Source organism: Polyodon spathula, chromosome 18 (assembly GCF_017654505.1).
Source record: "Polyodon spathula isolate WHYD16114869_AA chromosome 18, ASM1765450v1, whole genome shotgun sequence".
NCBI classification, from domain to species: domain Eukaryota; kingdom Metazoa; phylum Chordata; class Actinopteri; order Acipenseriformes; family Polyodontidae; genus Polyodon; species Polyodon spathula.
In genome coordinates, this window is record NC_054551.1 from 8,790,015 (window position 1) to 8,814,268 (window position 24,254).

The following is a 24,254-nucleotide window of genomic DNA, read 5'->3' on the forward strand; positions in this document are numbered from 1 at the left end:
TAAAAATACAATGTAATAGGTAAATAAGCAAAAGATTATGCTTGGTTGAGTTTTTTTTTATTTTTTATAACATTTCCTTGCAGTGCAATATATTTCAGTAATGAAACATTTGTTAGCCACACAATTCTAAAGCAAATTCAGTGCTGGCAGACAGTGATGCTCCCGCATAAAGAACAGTTGTATCATGTACTGGGAAACAGATTCCCTGGTTACGCCACACTGTAGAAACTTATTCAGTCATGACCTGCAGTATTCAATATCATTGATTTTAACAGAACACCACTCCATTATTGCTTAGCTTATAATTTGGCTTTAGTTGCAGAAATTTTCAAACTAGAATGTGCTATTTATGGGTTACTGGGGGGGGGGGGGGTAAAACTTACTAAATAAATTCAGTGGCAATGCACTGAATGTAACCCATAAAGATTATGCAAAATGTCAGCTGATTTTTAAGGGTTTAATTTCTAATTTAAAAGATTCTTGCAAACAAGCAGAGATGGATATCAAATAAAAGTATCCAGATGCTCTCAATTATATTATTATTACTATTATTATTATTATTATTATTATTAGTAGTAGTAGTAGTAGTAGTAGTAGTAGCAGTAGTCATAGCAGTTTACTTTTTTAAATCTGTAACTTAATCAGTTTCATTATCTTTTCCTTTCCCCTTGCCTTCTCCTATCGGCAGCTTTGGACAAGCCAAATTCCACTGGTCAACCATAATAACCCAGAAAAAATGCTGTGGACATTCCACATACATTAGCCAAAAGGCTGACTGACCCTTTGAAAATACATGTCTATATTAGTTTGATCAAAATTGCATAGACAGGCCCTTTGAAATTACAGGTGGGTGTCAGTTTTATTCAGTAGAGGCTAGCTTCTAAATTGTGCAGAGTTACAAAAAAGTGTAAAACTTGTACTGTACTATTACTGAATTGGAATTCCTATAGAAATAAATGGGGTAGTCACTTCCAAACAGTACAACTACTCCAGTTCTCCCCAGTGTAACCACTGAAGATCTCATACCATAGAAGAGAGAAAGTTTATAGTATTAGGCAGGACCAGTACATTTTTTTTAAATAACATCTGATTGTTCTGTTATTTAAGAAACAAAGTAATACTTTCCGTGATCAAGTTTAGAGCAGCCGGTAGAACTCAATCGGGAGGCTTTGAACAGAAACAAAGAGTTTTCCTACTGTAAAAAGTGAAGTAGGGTATTTTCTTTAATGTATAATATAAAACCTTTAATGAAAGACAACTGTTACCAAGGTGTTTATTTATCAGTGTCTGAAGCTTAAAAACTGCTAATCCTGCTAAATCAAGACTGGTGAATGAGAAAAAGAAAAAAATGCACAGCGGTAATGTATGATGGCAGCAAAAGGTCTCTGCCTCCACATTTAACCACCATATTGAGGCAATAGCAGGCTTGCAGCATATGGATGGGCCCAGCCCTAATTGACAAGCATCTGCTTACCAATTCCACCCCCTCGCAGTCATTTGCATTATTTTGCATTTTTGTGCATTTAGGTAATATAGTTAATGCTTCCTGTTTCAATCCAATCTGTGTTGTGGTTGGCTCTGGCCCAGCTCAGTGGTCACCTGGTAATCAAGTGACATTCACTTATCAAAGCCTAATACAGCCACGTTTGAAACAGGATTTTAAAAAGGAAATGCCACAATTGCAAGCGTTCAGATTACCTTGGACCTGGCTGGCAGACTTAGACTTCTTGTTCCAAGCAATTCTCGCTGGGAGTAAATGAATGTATCTCATATTGGATTGATTGCTGCTAATAATTGCCTGAATGATTCAATCTGAAGCAGAGTGTGCAGAGGAGTGGTGCTGATGGGGGGGGGGTGCATAGAGAAGGATGTGATGTTCCTTTTAAAGGATGAAATTTGCTAACAGACTACCCTCTCCTCTATCTCACCTCCCACCATTAAGAACAACACACCCCTCCTTCCTTTGCTTCATCCCTCCAGCTCCCTTCTCACTCTCTCACTCCCTCTATCTTCCTTGCTCTCGCCAAAGGGTTTAACAAGAAGGCCTAAGTGCACTTAGCCATTCTTAACATATGTTGAAATTATATCTGCTGGTGATGTTGTGGGAATTGGTCTAGTTTATTGTGAAGACCAGGCAGTTACAGGAAACTGACTGCATGTCTGCATAATAACATTTAAAAAAAGGATTGTGTGTGTTGGGAAGGCGGATGAACTGGGAAGTGTGGGCTACATTAGCACATAACCTGCAGTTATAAGAAGACCAGCCTTGTATAATGGAATTTGGTGAAATGATTTCATGAAACTGTCTCCACTATGGTGTAATCTATTTTTTTGTATTACTACTTTTTTTTTTACATGCATATATACATGCAATTCCTTTTTACCGTTATGCCTGCCTTGTTAAGTGGTGAGATACTCTGTTGTCCTTCCTATTGTTTGCTACGCACCATGCACAAGTTTGTGGAATGTAACATGGTTTTGCATATGCGTCGAGTTTGGTGTGATTATTAATGTTACAGATTCAGCAGGACAGTACTTTGTGGTCAGTAGTTAGCGCAGCAGCCCTCCTTTAAGAAGTGACTTACTGTAATGCGCAACTCAGTCGATTTATGTGACCTACTGTGCGTTCTCTATTTGCCTTTCTGCTATATGCTCTCAGCACATATTATTTTTAAGTTTAGAATTGTGGGATTATTTATGAGGGTTCTGAAGATTAAGACATCTATGCGCCACACATCCTTTGAGTATGGAGACACATTTTATTATTCCAAACAGTTTTTATTACCCTATACTAGCCTTTTAAACCAGTTCTATGATTGCTAACATGCTTTTAAACCAGTTTTAACTGATTCCAGTTATGAACATAGCTTTGTTATCTTTATGGTGTCAGCACACGCACACACACATCGTCCTCAGGTTCAGCTGAGTGAAACATATGCACTAACTTCAACTGTGAGTGGAAACTTACCAAATATACGTACCAATTACACCTACACTACAGGGAGCATTGCATTGACAGCGGTTTAGGGAGGCAAATCGACAAGTGTTCTCCATACCGCACTACAGCTGAACCAACCAATATACTTGATTTATTTTCTTTTAGTTTTACCTTAGACTTATGTTGGAGTTTGGTATGCTTTCAATGGTTAAATAAATACAAATATACAGTAATAGAGAAAAACATAAATTATAAATAAATAAAACAGTGTCCTTCAAGAACTACACGTTCAAGCCTGTTCAAAACTGTTCAAGCAGAAGAAAAAGAAAAGAGAAAACAAAACATTGAAGGGCTCTCAGCACTGGGAGTTAAGCCTTTTACAAGTCAAAGCTAATTTTCGCACCATCCCGCGAGCTCTGTGCATTAACTGGCTCACCCTTGACACCAAGCGAAAGTCTCTTTAGATGTGTCTAACAATTTCACTTACCACCCTCCAGCATTCACTGTGCAAAAACAGCTATCAAGTGCAGGGAGTTTCCAGGCTTTCAAAGATGACAAACAACATATTGTTAGCCTAAAAAAAAAAAAAAGATGAGTAACTGAGTCAAATAGCCAGGTGCTGTCAAGGTAAGCTGACAGTGCCTAAAACCATTTCAACTCACATAGAGATCATGAAGGTAATTCATAACCAACCAGGACCAGAAAAAAAAAACAATCCTGTATACATCAAAGCTCAGTGGTCCCTCGCTATAAGGCTCTCGATTATAACGCGCCTCTGTTATAATGCTATTTACAGCATGTCCTCCAATTCCCTATACTAGTAATTCATGCAATATTTCTACTATAAATACAGTACTGGTGTTCAAACTGTAAACAACTTCTCAGTCTAATTCCCGTTTCTGTCTCTCCCTTTTGGTACAGTATCTGAACTGATGAGAAGCTGCGCTTGCACTTTACAACACAGACATCTTGTTCAGCATTCATTTTATAACAAAATACATATTAGGCCTATTACGTGGTTATTTTTCGTAATGTATTTATTTTTTTGGTGCGAGAGGAGCTGTAGCTTTCTCCGGGTGACGAGACGCTTCAGCTTTGCTTCAGACACGCTCCGCAGCTGAACCTGGGGCGAGCCCATCGCTCGACCCGCTCTCCTTCTCGCAATTGGTTTCCTTGTCTGTAGCTTTGAACTGAACTCTCTGCCGCCGTTTAGCCAGGCTATGTATAGTTTGAAAATGATCCACGAATGGGAATGTTACCTTTTTTTTTTTTTGTAAAAAATATAACGTTGATTACCTGGTGCTTTATATATGGTTAAATCACATTTTTGCTTCACTATATGTGCAATGGAGAGGGCGTTATTTTACTTGGTATTTTAGTCAGATGTGTGGTGATATATGTCCCACGGCGCCCCTACCCCGTCCCCCTTCCCCCTTCGGTTATTTATAACGCCCATATTGTGTGTGTCCCGAGACCTGCGTTATCGCGAGGGAGCACTGTACTGATCAAGAACTTTTACCCCTACAGAAAAAAAAAATGTTATACCATCATAATACTAGTCTATTAACCTAGCAGTGTGTATTGGTTTACACTATTGACATATTGGTGTGTAACAAAAATACATATAAACGTTGTCATTGTGGTACCATTCTGCCAATGGCTCATGCAGTTACAAGCCTTGTAATTATTGGGAATAATTTATTATGGGTATACTGTAGGTAGACAAACATTTTGCCTAATTATATATCACCTGCAAGTACTGATGTTTTTATAGACTAGGACTGGAACAAACAACCAATCTTTTAAAGTATTGCTACCCTGTGTGCTAGTCCTCTTAAAAAAATGATAATGAACTTGGTGTTTTTAAAGAGCTGAATGTGGTAGTGTGTCTTTTAGCCACAATTTAATCATTATTGAGAACTTCCCACATGTAAATTATTTAGTTAATGACACAGCTAATAGTGGAGATGGTGTCCTTCTGAAATTGCATTAAATGTTTTTTGGTTGCATGTGTTGAAAATTCTAGGGAATTTGCTGTACCAGATGTACTTTTCCCAATGCTCTGAACACACTCCTGTCATTCACGTACTCTATCAGCGTAGTCAAGCCCCTATAGTTGTCTCGCACATCAGTCCACTAGTGCCTTATCCAACTTCTATCATAGTCTTTACTTAGATGCTGTCTGATATTGCTTCCAGCTATTAAAAATACTTTCCTGAGGTTTTAGTCCACTGAGACAAGACATCTTGTGGTTTTTACAGGGCTTTTTGTGTTTGCCAATGCCTTAACTACATTTACAGGGAGACACCTCTTTCACTCCTGTCATAATTTATTGTTTGGACTAAAAAACGCAAGATGCACATTAGACGTTCATAGAAGCCCAATGAAAACATCAGAGCTATGAAATTACCACTACCAGTAAGGCACTATTATGACTTGTGCATATATGTTTTGTTTCCATAGAAAAAGTAAAACCTCATTTAATTTCTGACAGTGTGTGTGGGTAGATTTTGAAACAATTTCAACTTTACTGAGGTATTCTGTGACTTAAGCAATTTGTGATGAAAAGAAGTTGCTTCCAGAGTCAATCTAATTGATGACATTGAGTCCATTGAATGAATTGTTAAGAGAACTAATTATTTTGCATGTTCACTGTTAATGGTAAGAAGATGTTGTGCATATTTACATTGTATATCTAGGATTTATGTCACAACTGTGTCCTTGTCAATTACCAATAAAGAAAATACTCATTATAGCTCATAATGTAATTATTAACTATAATAAACACAATACCTCAATAAGAAATAACGATTCTGGCTTAATTATCCATAGATTATCATGAAAAGAGATTAACAATTAATATGATGTATGTTTAAGTATTTCAAATCAATCATAAATGTGTATTGCTATAAGTATAGTTAAAAACATATGTATAAAAAGCAATGCATTGTTAAATGTCCACAATAAATCCTTGATGTGCTCCCTGGTCATAGAGTTCTCCATTAGTGAAGCAGTCTTAATAGTTCATCACGCATTGTTCGGTTCAGTCACGCATTACATATTGTGACGATATCAATAGTATGGCTTCAGTTCAGTTACTTGTAAACGCACAATATAAGTTTGACACTTATTCTGTTGGTGCGTTGTTTAAAACAAAGTCTTCTTAACATGGTCGTCCTCTCTGTAGAAGTTTGTTGGGCAGCAACGCAGTGCAGTATCTCTGTGAAGTCTGTACTGTAGGCAAAAGCTTTCATTGTTCCAGAGGCAAATATCTTCTCCGGGACAGCTTTGAAGATTACATCATTGCATCTTCGTTGAAGAACTTCGGAGTTTGATGAGTTGAGAGCGATGAGATTGAAGAAAGGGTGAATCCAGAGAGAAGAGCAGAGAGAGTGAAAATCCTTGTTTTGAGTTTAAATAACACAATGTACAGGCGTTCTCTTGTACTGTAAGTAAGTCTTTAATAAAGAGTTAACACAGTTTGTGTTCTGTTCCTGATCTACAACCTTTGTAATAGATCTGGTTCAAAATGTTCTGGAACCGTTGTTAACAACGCAACCCTCACAGCATGTCACACAGACAACAGAATTAAATACCTGAGAAATGCTTATATTAAAATGAATTTAACCATGAATTTCCTTGACAAAGAATCATCATTTGCTTTGTGTATACAGTATTGTCAATTGATATTCTATTAGAGCACTGATCGCAGGACTTAAGAAAAGGACCTGATCCATTAAAATATCACCATTAGGCAGCTCATAATGCCAATACATCCTGATCAATTCACGTTAATTTATACAATGGAGAAAATCTGTTTTTTATTATCAATGGCAGAAACGCAGCCACAATGTAAATATAAACACAATCAAAAAACATATACTATATATATATATATATATATATATATATATATATATATATATATATATATATAGTATATATATATATAATCCATATAACTTCACTTTAATATTCCTATCCTGAAGAAGATTAATCCATGGTTGTTCTTCTCGTTTTTTTTTTTCTAATCTGAGTCCCCTCTGTCATACCCCTGCTCTCTAGGCATATTTTTATATCATTCATTCTCTTTGTGCAAGTTTGTATATGAACACATTCCTGCAGGCTAGATGGTGTTTTGTTTAGTTTTTTTTAGCCATTATGATCCCCAAGTGTTTTATTTTTTTACTTATTTACTTTAGCATTTGTTGTTGGTTTTGCATCACATTTTCTTTGTTAATAAATATATATTTTTTTTACTAAAACTTAATTTTCCTTATTACATTCCAGTTAGGGTTGTATGTTTGTCAGTGCCTTCCTTGTTTCTCATTTACATTTTAAATGTATTTGTAATGCTATTGTACAGAGCATCACCAAATGGTGCAATGTTTTATTATCTGCACATCTGTATGTTCTTTACACATTTTTAGATCTATCCAGTGAACTGCTTCTGCAACTGAGATATGCATACAGAGAGGCACACCCAGAGCTCCCTAGATGCACCAGAGGCATTCCACCACTACGTTATAACTGCTGTCCACATTAACAAAATTAACAAAACAAAAATGCTGGCCATCCCCACCCTGGGTCAGAGACCAGTAATTAGAAGCAAGTTCCCTTCTCATACTGCCTGGAACACCTCAAACCCTCCAAAACACAGGAAAACAGGTACCCATAATCCACCACCCCCATGTCCAGCACAATTTAGATTATTTTTCTCCTACATCTAAATACAAATAAATTATGAAGGGGGTTCATTAATGTCAGTTATGATGTCCTTGATGAAAAAAACAACAACAACAGCAGCATTCTGTCAGCTGTTTAGATGAATCTGTGTAATCATTGCTTTTAAGGACATTGTCACAGATAAACACAAGTGTGTTGGGCTTTGCATCAGTTGCCTTTTTGCTTTTCTTTGTTGGTCCTTTTACATTTAAATATATTTTAAATTATATATATATATATATATATATATATATATATATATATATATATATATATATATATATGTAACTGCCTTGCAAAAGAAATTCTCAGATAATCATAGCTTGTAAAAAGTCGAACAGAGTCAAGAGAATATTAATCTGTGAGTTGCTTCCTGGCTCCAGCCTCTTTTCGTCCCAGGGTTGCATGGCTGTTATTAGCGTAATGGTTTGGGTGTGTGCCAAAACCAGGGCTCCACACCTCAGGATTGATACCCCGTGGTTAGCCTACAGTCCAGCCACATTAACTTTTCAAGCTACACCTTCATCCAAAACAACAGAAGAGAATCACAATGATTGCATCTTATATTACAGATCACACATTTGTAAAATAGGATCGTATGAATTGCCATATAATATAGGGACCACTGCCAATTGTGGAGCTCCATATGTGTTTTTACCTTAACATGATATTTGCATACTACTTATAAGCTGCTAAATTAGCTTGTGGCAGGGCTTTAACAGATACACGGAACACAAAGACACAAGACAGATCTGAAAGGTTATTATTCTTTTTAAAAGCTATGTGGCAGGGCTGAAGCCATGCTGTTGTAAATAGTGTGTATGTGGGAATGTAAGGTTGCCAGGGATGGGGTTAAATCTGTCCCATAGGTGTGGTCATTCCCCAGTTAGCTAAATGGTGCTAATTGGAAAGTGGACACATGCATAAAAGGAACCAGAGATCCTTTGTTTGGTGAGGAGTTTAGAGTGAGTGTTTGTGTTGTGATTTTTGTAACTTGGCAGTGAAGGCAAATGCCCAGCCTACGAGTGTTTATTTTATTTTACTTTTTCAACTGCAATCCTGCTCTGAGTCTCCCACCCTAAAACCAACTGTGACAGGCTGTTATCGGCAGGAAGAGAGACTCAGAGACAAGGAAGCTGCAGTTTAAGAACTAGAGTGCACATTTAATAAACAAAACAACAAATAAACAGGAAAAAAATAAACATGGCACAAGAGCCAAAATAAAAGGTTCAAATAAAAAAGAATAAACATTTGTAGGTTGGGAATTCACCTTCACAACACAACACAACACAACACAAACTCCTCTACCAGACAGAGGATTTCTGGCTCCTTTTATACATGTGAGCAATCCCATCTGCCAATTGCCTACTTGAGAATGGCCACATAGGTGGAGGGAGTACCATATATATATATATATATATATATATATATATATGTTATATATATATATATATATACTAGATATATATATATATATATTATGCATGCAGCTACAATATACTTATGTATCTTTATCTGTCAGCTGTACTGAAGTATATTTATAAACATGCCCTAAGAAAATGAAGTACCTATAAAAATGTAATTCAGTTAATGAAAAACAAAATGGTTTGTAGGGAGACAGTGGGAAGAAATATGGTTATCCCATTAATCTGGATGGTTAGAATTATAATTCAAAAGCATTGCCTATTCGGACACTTGACCAGATTGGGAGCTCCTTAAAAAAAAAAAACAAGGGAGGCGCAGGGATGACAAATCTTTCGCTGTGGCTATAAAACACGCAGATCGGTAGCACAAAGCCATAAGAATATATTGACTTCGGCCCAAACTCATCAGAAGATTGATCAATCCGGGCTACTTGCATTAATTGTGAAACAGAAAGAGCGATGCGATCAACGATTGGACTGAAAGTGCAGCAGTAATGATGCCACATCTAGATAATCCAATAATGCAGAGACTGATGTATAGTGTATTGGAATTCCACTGTTCGGACCCTGTCACAATAAAGTATATCCTGCAATTATGTGAAAAAATTGAGCAGCAAGCAGCCAGGCTGGCCTAATCAGGCAGTGCCACATTCGTTTTTAGTGATTAGACACTAAATTATCTGGTACGACCAAGGTGCTAGGCTGTCTGCACTGTTGAGATGAGGTGTTTGGTCTACAAGGAAAACATGCAAATAGTATATAATGGTAACACAGGCATGGATGTTGTATTGTGATCCATGCTCTTTAGTTGTGTTTGGAGTGTCCAAGTACTTAAGTGCCATTTTTTTACACTCTGTTGGAGTGTCTCAGGGTCTGTGATTGGAATGAATTGTTAACAGGTTTAGATGGATTCTTTCTCATTAAAGAGACTGTTTTGGTGTTTATTTCCTGCAATCGTTGGTTGTGCTGTTATTGCTACATCACCCCAAAGTTTGTCAGTTATTACTTGTGTCTGTGTTCCTTTTCTCTCTTTCACACACACACTGCACATGTGTTTAGCAAGTGTGGAAGGGTGCTGGGCAGTTCACTGAGAAAGAGACTGAACTTTCAGTTGTAACGCCGCTCAAACACACTGATTTATTTCAGCCTGCAGGGAGCGCGGTTGTCTGTGGCTTGCGTACCGGCAACGGTAAACAAGACCACGGTTATACCAGTCCAGGTACACAGTCCAATGCAGGTGCAATCGTGTTAAAATTTTGTGGGATGGGATGGCACAGGAGTGAAGCTCACAGGAACGAGCGGGACCGGGAAATAATAATAAGAAAAAAGCTTCTCATAATGGGAAGGAATGGGACTACTCTGCCACCAGCAGAGAGGAAGAGTGTTTTTTTTGCTCTTAAAGTCATTAAAGAGCCTATGACATGGAATTTGACTGTTACCATAAATATAAAAGATAATATTAACAGGTCTCATTTGAACATATGATCACATTAATTTTGCCAAATTATGTTCAATCGCGCTACAATTGATCAAATAATACCCGGAAATACACAGGTGGCGATCTTGGATTCAGGAGACTGTGACTTGACAGAGGCTCATAGGCTCCTTGCATCTGCCAGTATGGCAGATATCGACAGTGAAAGTGAGAGTAGCCTACTTTTATCAGTTTCAGACACCTCTTATGAATGTGAATCATGTGGTGAGGGATCTGACGTAGAGAAAACAGGGATTGTCTCCCTGTGAACGTGTAGGTTGCAGTGCGTAGTGAATGGGTGATGCAGGTACTCCAGACAAGGACAGACACAGAGTTCACAGGTCAAGTTCTTTAATTCCCTTCAGTAGTCTCCTTGACCGGTTAAAATAATAAAACAAGGGGTTGCAATCCCAAAATAATAATAACAAAATACAGCCACAACGCAAACACAGACACGTCTCCGGACAGTGCATGCTTTCAGTGCAGGTGCGGTGCTGGAAACAGTGATGCTAGTTTAAGTGCAGGTGCAGTGGAGTCTGAGTGTATCGCTGACATAAGGCTGCAGCTCACAGATCCGTATTTAACAGTCTGGCGAAGACAAACACACGTTTAGACAAAGCAACACTTCACTCACGTTTCAAACAGTCCTCGTTTGGCTACTGGCATGCATTTAACATATCTCTCTATATATACTTATGTACAGTATATTAAGGATGTGCACATTTTCGGTTTTTATGAATATTACTCCTAATCATAATGCAGAGATGCCAACGGCTATGATTTGGCCATAGCAGCTACTATTTTGGTGATTCTGCTACGGCGCTACCTTGAAGGGGTATGTATAATACTACGATTTTTAATACATAAATAAATGGTGGAGATTATTTCAATCCATGTTTTTTTTTTTTGTTGTTGTTTTTTTTTTTTTTTTAATGATTTAATGGTTCATAATATTATATTTCACTGACATACTAAAATCTCTGAGCCAGGTTGCTTAGTAACCGGTTTAGAAACTGAAACTGCCGCAGAAAATTCTAAACAGTTGTTTTTATATTAACAAATTTATATATTACATCATGATATTGCACATTGTGCTTATAAAGACATTGTGCCTGCACTCTATTTTTTCTGAAAAAAACTAAAACTGAAAAGAAATTACTAGTAGTATACCAGTAGTGTTTAATGCAAAACACTATAAATCCTCATTTTATACATGAATACAAAAATATCTATACATCCAAATAATGGTTGATCTCTGTATATCACGGGATGGGATGGAACAGGATTTTTTTTTGACAGGATGGGACAGGAATTAAAAAAAAAAAAAAAAAAAAAAAGTTATGGGACAGGACGGGACAGGAACATTTTTGACAGGACTGGATGGGACAGGACTGAAGTTTCATTCCCGTGTCATTCTCTAATGGGAATATACCTGCCTGGATGGTTTAGCATTTCTCAAAAGGGTTATTGCTAAAGAAATAATTCTGTCGATCTTACCAGTAGTGCACTTTCAATTGCTATGTTAATCTCATATAGTTTTGAAAGAATTATAGAAACATGTATTTTCATTAAAAAGAATATATATATATATATATATATATATATATATATATATATATATATATATATATATATATATATGGTTAAAGAAAACACTAGATTTGCATGTCTTGCTTTCTTTGGGGTCAATACTGAGATAACATGCCTGTTCCATGCACATCATTTTAAAAACCAGCCTGACTGAGCAATGAGTCAGTGCATAGCAACCAAATTACAAATAACATCCTGTACTCTCTAAATCACACCTCTGTCTGAGCATTTAACATTATTATATAGCTATGGTGTGTGTTATTAAGAAGGCAGTTTAAATATGATTGAATGTTGATGGAAGCTAGGGTACATCAGTCTTTTATCAGAGATAATGTAAAAACAGTGACCATCATAATAGGTTGGAAATATGCTGATCTAAACAATAAATAAATAAAAAAACTACACATAAAAGAACAATACATGATCCATCAAGGGAGGCCATTAACATGAGTTACTTCAGCCACTGGCGAGAGAGAGGCTGTGAATGCTCCTACAAACAGATAGACTCCATTTACTTACACATGCTCGTTTTGATTTTTCTCAACACACTGCAGTACTTGGTTCACATTTTGTCCAATATGTAGTATGCACTGCATCTGTTCACTGTAAAGAGGTAATATTAAAGAGCAAGAAGCGTGAAAATGATTTTTTAATAAGCATTCTTGCCATTTTCAGTGTTTCCAGTCATTCTAGGTTTTTGCAGCATGTTTTCTTGTTTTACTTGTTGTGTTTTGTGTGTGCTTTCTCTGTGGATAGGAAGATGTTCTGACACCATGATATGCATCGTGCCTCAGAAACTTAAGGGTTAGGTGCACTGTATGCAAATACAGCTGGAAAAAAAAAAAACTCTTGGAAAATACATTTAGGACGATTGCTGCATGTATCATCTGGAGCATGGTTGTTCACCATTTTTTGCAACAGGGGACACTCTGAGTATTATCCTTTCATGAAGAGTCAGTACTGAGATGCTATCTATAATACTGTAACTTTTCCTAAATGGGCACTTGCTTGTTATTTCTTGTTTGAAATGCTTTACACAGCTATGAATATGCACTCCTTGCCAGCTGAAGTTGTCTGCCATTTCAAAAGGTCAAAATGAAAGGTTTTCTGTAGGTCCTCATTTGGCTCTGGTTTGGTCACCCCTGATGTAGGGTAAATGTAAGAAACACAAGCTAAGGGAACTGAAAGAAGCAGGATAAAAACACAAAATTACCAAATACAAATATAAAAAAAAAAAGGTTTAAAAATGATAAGCTTTTATATTCCAAAACTGGATATTTCTGTGAATCATTAAACAGGAACAGTGAGAATAGACGTTTTGGTTTTCAACAGTGTTTTTTGTTGTGTGACAGATTCAAATAAAATTAGCCAAATGGCCACTGTATATGTTTTTAGGTGTTTTCTAATAATGCCCATGTCTTTGTTGCTTTTTTAGTAGTTGTCTCGCAGTTCATTATTTTAGCATGCTTATGTTATAGAAAAGATTAATAGCTGCATGGATCCTGAAACAGTCTTTTGGGTTATTTTTTTAAACTATTTTTTGTTAAGCGCTGTTCAAGTGTTTTATTGTTGTTCATTAAGTCTTGAATTTACCTTAGTTCTTTAAACGTCAAGCCTCACTAATTTAAGGGACAGTTTCAGAAGCGCAAAAGCAATTGGTGTTTACAGTTTTTCTCGATTGCTAAATCAATGTGAATGAAACTGCTCAAAAACACCAAAACCAATAACTGTACAACTGAAACAATAGCCTCCTTTGCAAAACTATTAGTGTTTTTATATTTGTTTTCACAAAGATTGCAAAGCTAAAACATGCTTTTGTAAAACACTTAACACAAATCTCTACATTTAGTTCAATATTAACATGAGAGTTTCTTGTTTTCTCATTGAATCCATGTTTGCAACTGCATACTTCATGTGCAAATGCAAATTGCTCAATTTTTCAATCATCTATGGGACCTTAATCATAAATAAAAGGTGTCACAGGTAAACTCTCAGTTGTGGTAGAGAAATAGAGCAGGTACGAGAGGGAAGACGAGGTGACGCTGGAGCTGGAGGTGAATGTGAAACTGGGGTTGAAAGAGGAAAAGGAAGAGGAAAAGGAAGAAGACAAACACATCAATGAGATACGAGCAACCATCATTGATCATGTGATCAACCATGTGCTGACCATGAGAGAAGCTAGTCAGCGGGTGCAACTCAATCTCATCAGATCAACGGTTGCTTCAGTCATTCATATCTTCAGGAATGAGAATAGGTAAGTGACCTTTGCAAAGTGTACACCTCTGTACTGTATGTAGTGTATTGTACTGTAAGCGATCGAGAAAAAGTATATTTGTAGGTGTAGTTTTGCTTTCATTCAATTGCATATTGTATTCCCATTTGTTCACATTCCATCCATGTTTGTAATTGAAAGAAAACTTCCTTCTGGTGGCAGAGGACGACTTCACAGAACAACAGGAGACTGCAATAGTGGACATGGTCATTGCAAACAATGCCATCCTTCTAAAAGACATTCAGAGCAGGATCATTCAGGACAATGATACATTTCCAAATATTAACCGTATTAGTTTGGCAACTATTGACTGTGTCCTAAAGAGAAACCAAATTAAAACAAAACAAGTGTACAGGGTGTCATGTGAGAGGAACACTGATAGGGTAAAGGAGATGTGGTCTCAGTATGTACTAGTAAGTCATTCACTGCATTCATTACTATACTGTAATATAAACATATATACTATTGTAATGGTTACACTAACAATATGGAGTTTACTGTAATCTTGATGTTGTATAATCTGATACATTTTTTTTTTTCAGACAGCACTGGAGCTTGATGTCAATGTTGCTCAACATGAATATGTATTTGTGGATGAGGCTGGTTTCAATGTGACCAAAAAAGGGACAATTTAACCATATGTGCTGCCGTTTCTAGAAATGGTGTAATCTCCCATAATGCCACCATAGGCCCATATAACACAGCACACCTGCTGGTGTTTCTAGAGTCAGTGTATGAAAGAGAGAGTGTTGGAAAGGCCAGAGCTGACAAACTTTGTTGTTGTATGGGACAATGTCACCTTCCACCACTCTACGCTTGTCCAAGGGTGGTTTGAAGCTCATGCACGCTTCTCAATGGTGTTCCTCCCACCCTGCTCTCCCTTCCTGTACCCCATAGAGGAGTTTTTTTTCCGCTTCTCCAGGCCATGTTTTTTTTTTTCCCCGAGATGTATGGCCAGAGAAAACATTCTCTGTGATGTTGATGAAAGCATGTGGCCTGACAGAAATCAAAGGCTGGGTGTTGAATACCTGGAAAATCCCTTTTTTGTTAAATAAAGTTTGTTTTCTGTTATAACTATAACAAATGTTTAAAATGTATGTACAAGTTTTCAATGATGTCTGGCTCATCTGGGGCTAAGTCTACTGAAAAAAAAGATATACACTTATAGGTAACATGTACAGTTGCATTACACAATTTCCAATAAAGTAAGAAGGGTAAACAGGCAGAAATTGTTAAACATTTTGATGTTTATGTTTTGAATTTATTGCACCTTTGTGAAATGGTAGACAAAGAGAGCTTTTCATTTGTTGATTTTGATGCTAGTGTTTGATTTTGAGGCATGTATTTTGAGATTTGAAAGCATTATTGCATTTTGCAAAGGATTTTTGAAGTTTTGCACACCACAAGGCCGTTTTGATTTGTGTGTTAACTGTTTTGGTAGCATAGGATATTGTTTCAGGAAATGTGTTTAAGCGATCAAGAAAAACTATAAAAAATATTACCATATATGAAAAAAATATGATCATATATGAAGAAAAATACATGCTCTGGACTCAATTCACGTATTTCTTACTTATATATATATATATATATATATATAATATATATATAGATATATATTCTATATATATATATATATATATATAGAACCTGCTGCATTTGGATAATAACAATCTTAGTGATCCTACACAGCCAGTCGTGTTCAGTAAAGTACATGTGGGACTGGATCTATACATATACATAATGTTGTTCTCTAAAATGATTAAACCTTGCATATAAATATGTAGCACATGAAGATACTACAAATTATGTTTTAAATCTTCACTCCAGAGTCTCCCTGTGTCCCACAAGCGCCTTTACCACACCGCAGATGCTGTTTACACGTTTATACAAAGGACTAGAGAATAGAGCAGATAATCTGCATTCAACACAAGACATTGATTTCAAACTAATTTAACCCTTAATGGCTGTTATGCTATCAGTCAGTAAATATTTCACATGCAGAAATGGCTTCCCCTCTTCGTGGTCTTACAATCTGAGCAAGTTCAAACTGAATTGAATAATTATTTCAAAATTTTTATTTTTTAAGTGTAAATGAAGATTCCCATTGAATCTTCCCTGGTATCTGGTGCACCTATGTTCATTTCAAGACAATTAATGCCAACGTGTACCTTAGCATACATAGAAAGAGTGTGATTGCTTTATTTTCTAATTATTAGAAAGCAAGGCACACAAGACCAGCCTTTCCTTTCAAAATCGCATGGACCTGGAAATGTGCATTCTGCTTTCAAGTCTCTGATTTATCCCCCCAGACTTGACAAAGCTGCCTCCATGAATAAAGTAGAGACCAGTTGAAGGTGCTCAGGAGTTTAGCTTTCATGTACAATATTTACGATTTGAATTTCCATTGCCAGTTTTCCACAATCGTGAGACACACTTAATACCTCTGTTGCTATTACTGTCAGTTCTTGGATGTCAAATAAAACTAAAAAAAAAGATTTGGACAACGCGTGCACACAGAGATGTTGAGTAGTCCTTTTGTGGGTATGCCCCAGCAGGCCAGACTAGTATCTCTTTGTTATGAACATCACTAATACAGCAGCCCTGTATTTTCTTAGATTGTAATATACATAGATCTGTCCTTGTTGCTTCAAAGCCCTAGGGTTTTCCAAAGAATTCATTTCTGTAAAGCTCTACCACTTGATAGTATGAGACTCGTTTTTATGTTCCATCGGTAGCACATAAGCTTTTGGGTCAAAGATTCATGGATGCTGAGCTTTCCCCTGTGTCTCTCCTTGTAAAGGCACAACCATGTGCAGTTCTTAACATCATCACCAAGGGCAGTAACTATAAAATCACTATAGTATCATGAAACAGATTGTAAAGTCAGGAGACACAGGGTTAGATCCTAGCAATGTAAAAGTGCATCAAAAAATCAATTCTTTATAATAGTAAAGGATTCCCATTAAATACACTAAACTGATATTATTATACTTCTAATTACTAATGCTGCTATTGATTCCAGCTTGTTATTAATATTTAGACAAACAGATATATTGATCTTGAGATAGCAGACAGATGGATAAAAAGACAACTGGTTCAGATAAATGACACGCTGTACATGGCTTGCCTGTATCCCCCAAACACCTTTGAAAATGTAAAAAATGCCTGAATGTTTGACAACTACAAATATCCTTATTGAAACAATCCTGCCACCACACAAATCACCTGAGCCAATGAGGATCAGTTTGTTGCTTCTTTAGTTTAGCACAGAGCAAACTAAAAAGGCAACCAATTACTTTTCCTTATTTCCTAATTAAATTCAAGAGAAAAAAAAGTTCAGAAGATATGTTACAGAGCAAAATGTTAACTTGAAAATTGGAGGTATGACACTTCGTCTTTAGCTTGTCGGTTGGGTCAGTGTAATTGAGATAACAAGCGGAAGAAATATGAGTCATGAGAAAAATGTGTATTTTAATATCTACACATGTGGCCTCAGGGCTGCTAGCGGATATATATTCAAAGATAACATTACTGTAAGGTAAAATCTTTCTCACTATTTACTTTATGTAGGTTTTATATATACAGTGGTGGTGGAATATGGCTTATCAAGGCAGCTAAATGGAATGTCCATGCAAAGATTAAAAGGATGGCTGTCCTGTCAATGTTTCTGTGTTTTCTGGCTAATCTGTAGGCTGTTTCTTAGATCATATTATAGCTCCCTCCTATGATTTAAAGTGTCAAACCTTTTTTTCAGGGTCTACAGCCAAGTTTCATTGTTCAGTGATGCTTACTTGGCATAAACTGGTCAAGTGAATTTTGAGCTACCCTCCACATGAGACACAGCGGGTGTTGTGCCATTGAGGAAGCCAATAAACAGATAAACTGTGTGCTGTGTGTTTTCATGTTCAGCGTCACTGGAAATTACTAACAAGGTGTTGTGACATTTCCGTGGGTCAAATCTAATGGCATCTGGCTAACGCTAAAACAAGCTAATTATAATGCGAATGAGCTGGAGTGCTAAAAAGAACAGAAGTGAATATCTGGAAATGAGCAGAATTAGTTCACTATTTAAAAAAAGTCCCAATTCTGAGGCTTGTAATGCCTTGCTAATTGTTAAGGCTGTTGAAATACTGAAGAAATGCACAGCGCACCCAATTAGGCACCATATGACACTTCTAGCTCTCTGTTGTGTCAGTTATGAGCATAATCAAGAGGTTTGGATATTGACATTGGAACAGTAATTTTTTTTTTTTTTTTGACTATTGCGTGCTGATATAAAATATACAAAAATAAAAATGCCGTGACTTACTTGATAAAATGGAGGACGACTGCAGAGTGCAGGCTTTTAAAAGCAGCCTTCTTGTTTAAAGAGACAAGCTGCAAGGTCATGTCAAGAAAAATATTACGATTGATCAATTCTCAAAGCTCATATTCTAAATGGAAGGAAAAATAATAATACACAATTTAAGACTACTCACAAGTCCCTAAATTACAACAATGTAAATTAAATCCAATTAATTGTTTAATTTGAAAAATAAGACACCTATCTATTGTTTACTTTCATTTACTTTGTATTATTTGCATTTACATTTTCTTAATTTATTTTTAAGTCTTTTGCTTTTTATGGCAAGTGATAAGTCCTGAACAACTTGATGGAATGGTATGCCCTTTTGCACATGACTAGAAGGTCTGGTGCTGTTGACACCTAGTGTTTTTGGAAGTGACAGCCCCAGACATTAGGTCAGGATATCGTTGTATAGTTAAACAATTAATTTAGCCACACACCATAGTGATATGTTTATGGATATGGTTCGGTTACGTCTGTTGAACAGGGGTCATTCCTAAAGGGATAATGATCATCTTCCCTTGTGGTTTCACCTACCTCATGGAAAATGGCGTTTTTTAAAGTGTCTGACTGGAATATATTCTGTCTGCATGTGGATAGTGCTGTACAGAATGAATGCCTATCAGCTTCTGAACCCCACTGTATCACTGCTAGGTAGCTTGGGTTATCAGGTGTGCTGTAGAATATGGAGGCACACATGAAAAGGCTGATACATAAGGCTCAGTACCAACAAGTTTGAGACTTGAGCCCTGTGCTGCTAACCATGCTTTGGGTCCAAGATTATTGGACAGCTCTGGTTTACACGTTGTCTTTTATCCATTTCTTGATATTAAAAAAAATAGGAAGGAAGACCACATTTGAAATAATAGATGCTATCCATATTATTATTATTATTATTATTATTATTATTATTATTATTATTATTATTATTATTATTATTATTATTGTATTTATTTAACCTTTGATGAAAGATCAAAATATGGATCACCTTATAACACTATTTCCAATTAGGAATCTATATTTATCATTCCAGATTTTGAAAAAATAAAAACACATTCTCCTAATTTTTACTAAATAAGTGTGGCTTATTAACTCAAGGTTACACCAACATATCAACATTAAAGATCTGACAGCTTGGTTTAAATAGTGATGGTCTTCTCTCTATTCAAAGCAATGCAGAGTTCCACAAACACATTTGCTTGCAGTAGCATGCAAGACTAAAAATGACAACCTTTTTAAAATGTCATTTTTTTTTTTTTATCAGACCTACCTTTTAAATAGTACAGTGCAGACCAAACACAAGTCACTTAAATGTAAAATCTTACATCTAGCTCCTGTATAGGTTTGAAACAGTTGTGTAGGCATCTTCTGTGAGAAGACTGAGATTGGATTCTGTGGCTGTTGTTTTTCTTTTGTTTGTTTGTTCTTAAGTCATTCAGTTTGGATTTGGGGGACTCTTTCAATGCACAGGAGTTTGTTGTTGGAATATTGTTGCAGATTGTGGAAATGCCACTGGTTCATTTCTAGAAAAAAGGACCCATCCTGATCCACACAGATTTGACTCTAGGTTGTCTTGTAATCTTTACAGTGCACTGACCTCAGCAAGCAAGGGGCCATAAACTGCACATCCCCTGGTTTATAAGCTATTCTAGCCATGCTATTTAAATATTGATCACAGGTCTTAAAAGGATTGTCATCCACTGTTGATATGAAAATAAAAGACACGGTAGCATGACACCTTGTCTCAACAATTCACCTTTCACCAACAACACTAGTAAGTACACTCCCCTGCGTCAGCTTACTATCCTCATTCTCCTCAGCCTCTACATTCTGCTGCAGTCAGCAGAGTGCCATTTACTGGCATATTCTGATTCAGACTCTTCCCTATGGCTTCCAGAATTAATTGTTGCCTCAATCCTTTTACTACCAGCAGAGTAGAAAATACAGTAAGGCTCCCATTGCATAGCAACTTGAGCTATTACAGGGTTAATTATAGGCTCCATCCTCTCTTTCCTCTGCATGTGGGTAGAGGGTTCTTGAGATAACTATTGGTTTTTAGGGGGAGCCTCAGGGAAAGTGTTAGGGCAGGTTTAGTATATTACAGATCGTGTTCCACAATTAATTTTAGTCAGTAGGTGCCTCTGTTGCACTGCTATCATACTGAGGTATGAATGGTTGTTAAGAGAAGGGACATTGTTTTTGTTTGCAAAGGTAAACTTCCCACTAAACATGCAAAGCAGATGGAAAGCATACGAATTTAATAAGAAATTAATTATTGCAATAGTAAGCGTGTTTCCCCCTCCATTATTGAGTCTGTCTAACATACAGAATTCTTTAACTTACATTTGGTGTATTTGTTTTCCTGGTGCAAAACCCCTTCTTTCACAAGTAGGTTTAATCTTCCAGGGGGCATCGTCAATCAAGGCGGGTGTCATTTTTTTGTTGCCCTAGGGAATGGAATGGTGTCTATATTATAAAAAAAGTGCAAGATTAAGTCTTGTAATTAAGAGAGGCAATTATAAGGTATTGCAATACCAGTTCACTTGGGTGAAAAAAAAGCTGAATTTATGGTCTATATATATTTTTGCATATGGAAACATACAGTACTAGCCTTAATAAACATTGACAAGCACTGGGTTCTTCTGTTTTCTTCTCTTTTGTTCACAAGAAGGTGGATTGATGTGTTATGCATATCTATTTGCTTTTGTCATTTAGAAACCACAGCATCGTCCAGATTACCTTTGCATTATGAGCCCAAACATATTGATTTATCATTAGGTAGCTTTGTTTAGTGAAAAGCAGAATAAAATAACAGCTAAACCATTATTCAATGTGGGAGTAATTTGTAAAGGCAAGGTTAATGTGTCCATTCCTGCCACTATCAGAGTACATAGAAACCTTTGGTGACATTTCATTTAAAGTGAAACTGAATTAACCATATAAGTTCTGCAGTATGTAAGTCATGTAATATAATAGAAGAGTAAAGACAGTGAAGTAGGGTGGCTGGGCTACACACATGTAGTGCATACTGCATTTATAGTAATAGGAAGATTGGTCTTCGTTGCTGGAAGGCTGAACGGGAGCTGAATGTAAGGTTCATATGAAGTTTTTGGTGGTATATTGAGTAACCTTACATTCCCTTTTGATTAAGACAGTAATTATGATTATATGGATGGTTATAGTGAACCGAGTCAAAGTATGTATTCTATTTATTTAAGTAGTGGTGGTCATTTATTGGAGGTACCATTACAGAGAGGATTGGGTTTGAAATGATGTAATTCAAAGTCTCTGGGCGACTTATACACCGGTGCGACTTATACACTGCTTTTTTAAGGTATGTATAGCTGTGTAGGTCAATGAATGAGGTAACTGAGTGAGCAAGCATGTAAATAGGTGACAACTAAAATACCAAACAAATTGTGAGTGAGCTGTTTTCTGTAAAGACAGAAGAACAAATGCATCGGAGAACAGAAGTTTACCGATTTACAGATGCTTTCTTTATAACAAGCTGTTTCAGAATCATGGAAAATAAAGCCTTCTGTCACAAAATGTAATACGTCAGGCGCAAATAGCTATAAAAGCTGTGCAGCTTCACTAGTTGCTGAACGAAGGACACATGGTGTCATAGCTCTTTTGACTGCAAAGTGGTTGTAGATGTTGTTCATACTTTAAATACAAACTGCCTTTGTGAAATTGGTTCCATTTACATTTAAGTAGATGTGCCGAGTTTGTACTTCTTATACAAGAGGTTTGAAAAAAATCGAAAGCGACGTTGTTGGTACATCCGTCCTCTCAACCAACAGAGAATCTGGAAGGGAGAATTTCAAACACTAGAGCTAATTAGAGAGATGCGGGTATGTGACAGTGAAAGATATTGTAGGTATTTTAGAATGACAGGTTAAAGGTTTGACGATCTGCTAAGGCTGTCTGTATGCCTTTTCAAAAAAGTCGCCCATCACAAGAATGTAGATTACGTAATTCCAATTTGTCACACAGGGCTGAAGACCAACGACTCCAACCAGAAATTATGTCAGAGTCTGAAGTATATACTGTAAATGTTGTATGCTAAAATAACATTTAAACTTGTCAGTAGTCAAACACAATAGTCTTTATATTATTAGTTTTGGTGTACTATTTAAAAGCTCTTTTGTATGCTGATGTAGCTAAAACTACATTATTTGGTGGCCTTTCCGTGAATTCTTGCTTTTTTGCCGCACCTCGTTTGTGAAATGTACTAAAAATTACAGTGCCAAAATTGTAGCCTTATGTGTCATACATTGTTCCTTTTTTTTTTAATAAAAAAGCAAAATCCTCATCCGGTAAAAATAAAAAAGTCTTCCTTTTTGTTTTGTTTACATATTGAAATACAGCCCAGCCACATTTCTGAACATCAGAATGTTATGTTTGTGATTTGTAAACAAAGTGTGTGTGTGTGTGTGTGTTGTTACAGTATAAGTTATCAAGTTATGTATCGTTGCCAGTTTTATTTATGTATTTATTTATTTAGTTAAATACCTTGATCACTGTGATAAATGAAGGGAATTGAGTATGTGGGTGCTGTCATTAAAACTCAATTAGCTATGATGCCTACTAGGTTGGGGGCACTAAATGAAAGTACGATTACCTCGTTTCAATGCCGCACCTGCCATGATCAAGGATGTCATTACTGTTATGATCATAACAGAAGAAAATACATGTGAAATATTTATTTGTAATAAATACTTAATTATGGTACAGTAATATATATAATAAAATACCATATATATATATATATATATATATATATATATATATATATATATATATATATATATATATATATATATATATATATATATATATATATATATCATGTCATTCTAAGTGCTCCTGTATTTCTTTTGACAGATTCCAAGACAGCAAATGAGCTGTGACAGAGAGCAACTAAGGGTAAGTTCCTTTTTTGCATTAAATGCTTTATTTTGCCAAAGGATATTTGAGTGCTGCACTTGTGAGTTCAAACTGTACTGAGAAGGGCAGCTTGGAAACCAGGTTCACCATTGGCTTGGAGTCACATCCTCTTATTGAAAAACGCTGGAGATGCGGTTGCTGGTGAACTGTGTGGCCAAAAAGCAGAGAGGTGGGGTTGCTCTGGCATACTTAGTTGTTCTAATCTGTAGAATCTGTCTCCTTGTGAGTTTGTCTTTTCTTCTTCGCAAGAGTGAGGGCCCTGCAGCGCCCTTTTGCACTGTGATTGTCAGCTGTGCTTTTTGAGTGATTTAAGGCTGCCAAGTTGATTTGACAGTAGTAGCAATACTTAAAATTGTTAATGCTAGCTTAGTCTTTCTTTTGACTCCTGGAACACCGACTCTTGTCACAGTCACCCATTCAACTGGATGACCAAAGCCAGGTAACTGGGGTCATTGCCTCCACCACATTGGACTCTCCAGCTGGCACACGGAGCCCAGGGCGAGTTGGTAACATTTCACTTAACGTGACTATAT

The 24,254-nt window shown here is 36.4% G+C and overlaps 1 protein-coding gene across 19 annotated transcripts in view; it reads left to right on the plus strand.

Annotated features, from left to right (window-relative positions):
- The window catches only part of LOC121330646 (RNA binding protein fox-1 homolog 1-like), an 879,666-nt gene that overhangs the window by 599,987 nt on the left and 255,425 nt on the right, over positions 1-24,254 (plus strand). For 16 of the 19 annotated variants that reach the window (XR_005951881.1, XM_041277313.1, XM_041277305.1 and 13 more), the window contains one exon: positions 23,659-23,700. The exons of the other annotated variants lie outside the window; for them this stretch is intronic. Coding sequence is in view for 15 of the 16 variants with exons in the window: in XM_041277313.1 (XP_041133247.1) it covers positions 23,659-23,700 (42 nt within the window). In the remaining variant the exon portion in view is untranslated. The remainder of the gene's footprint in view (positions 1-23,658; positions 23,701-24,254) is intronic. 19 annotated transcript variants of the gene reach the window in all.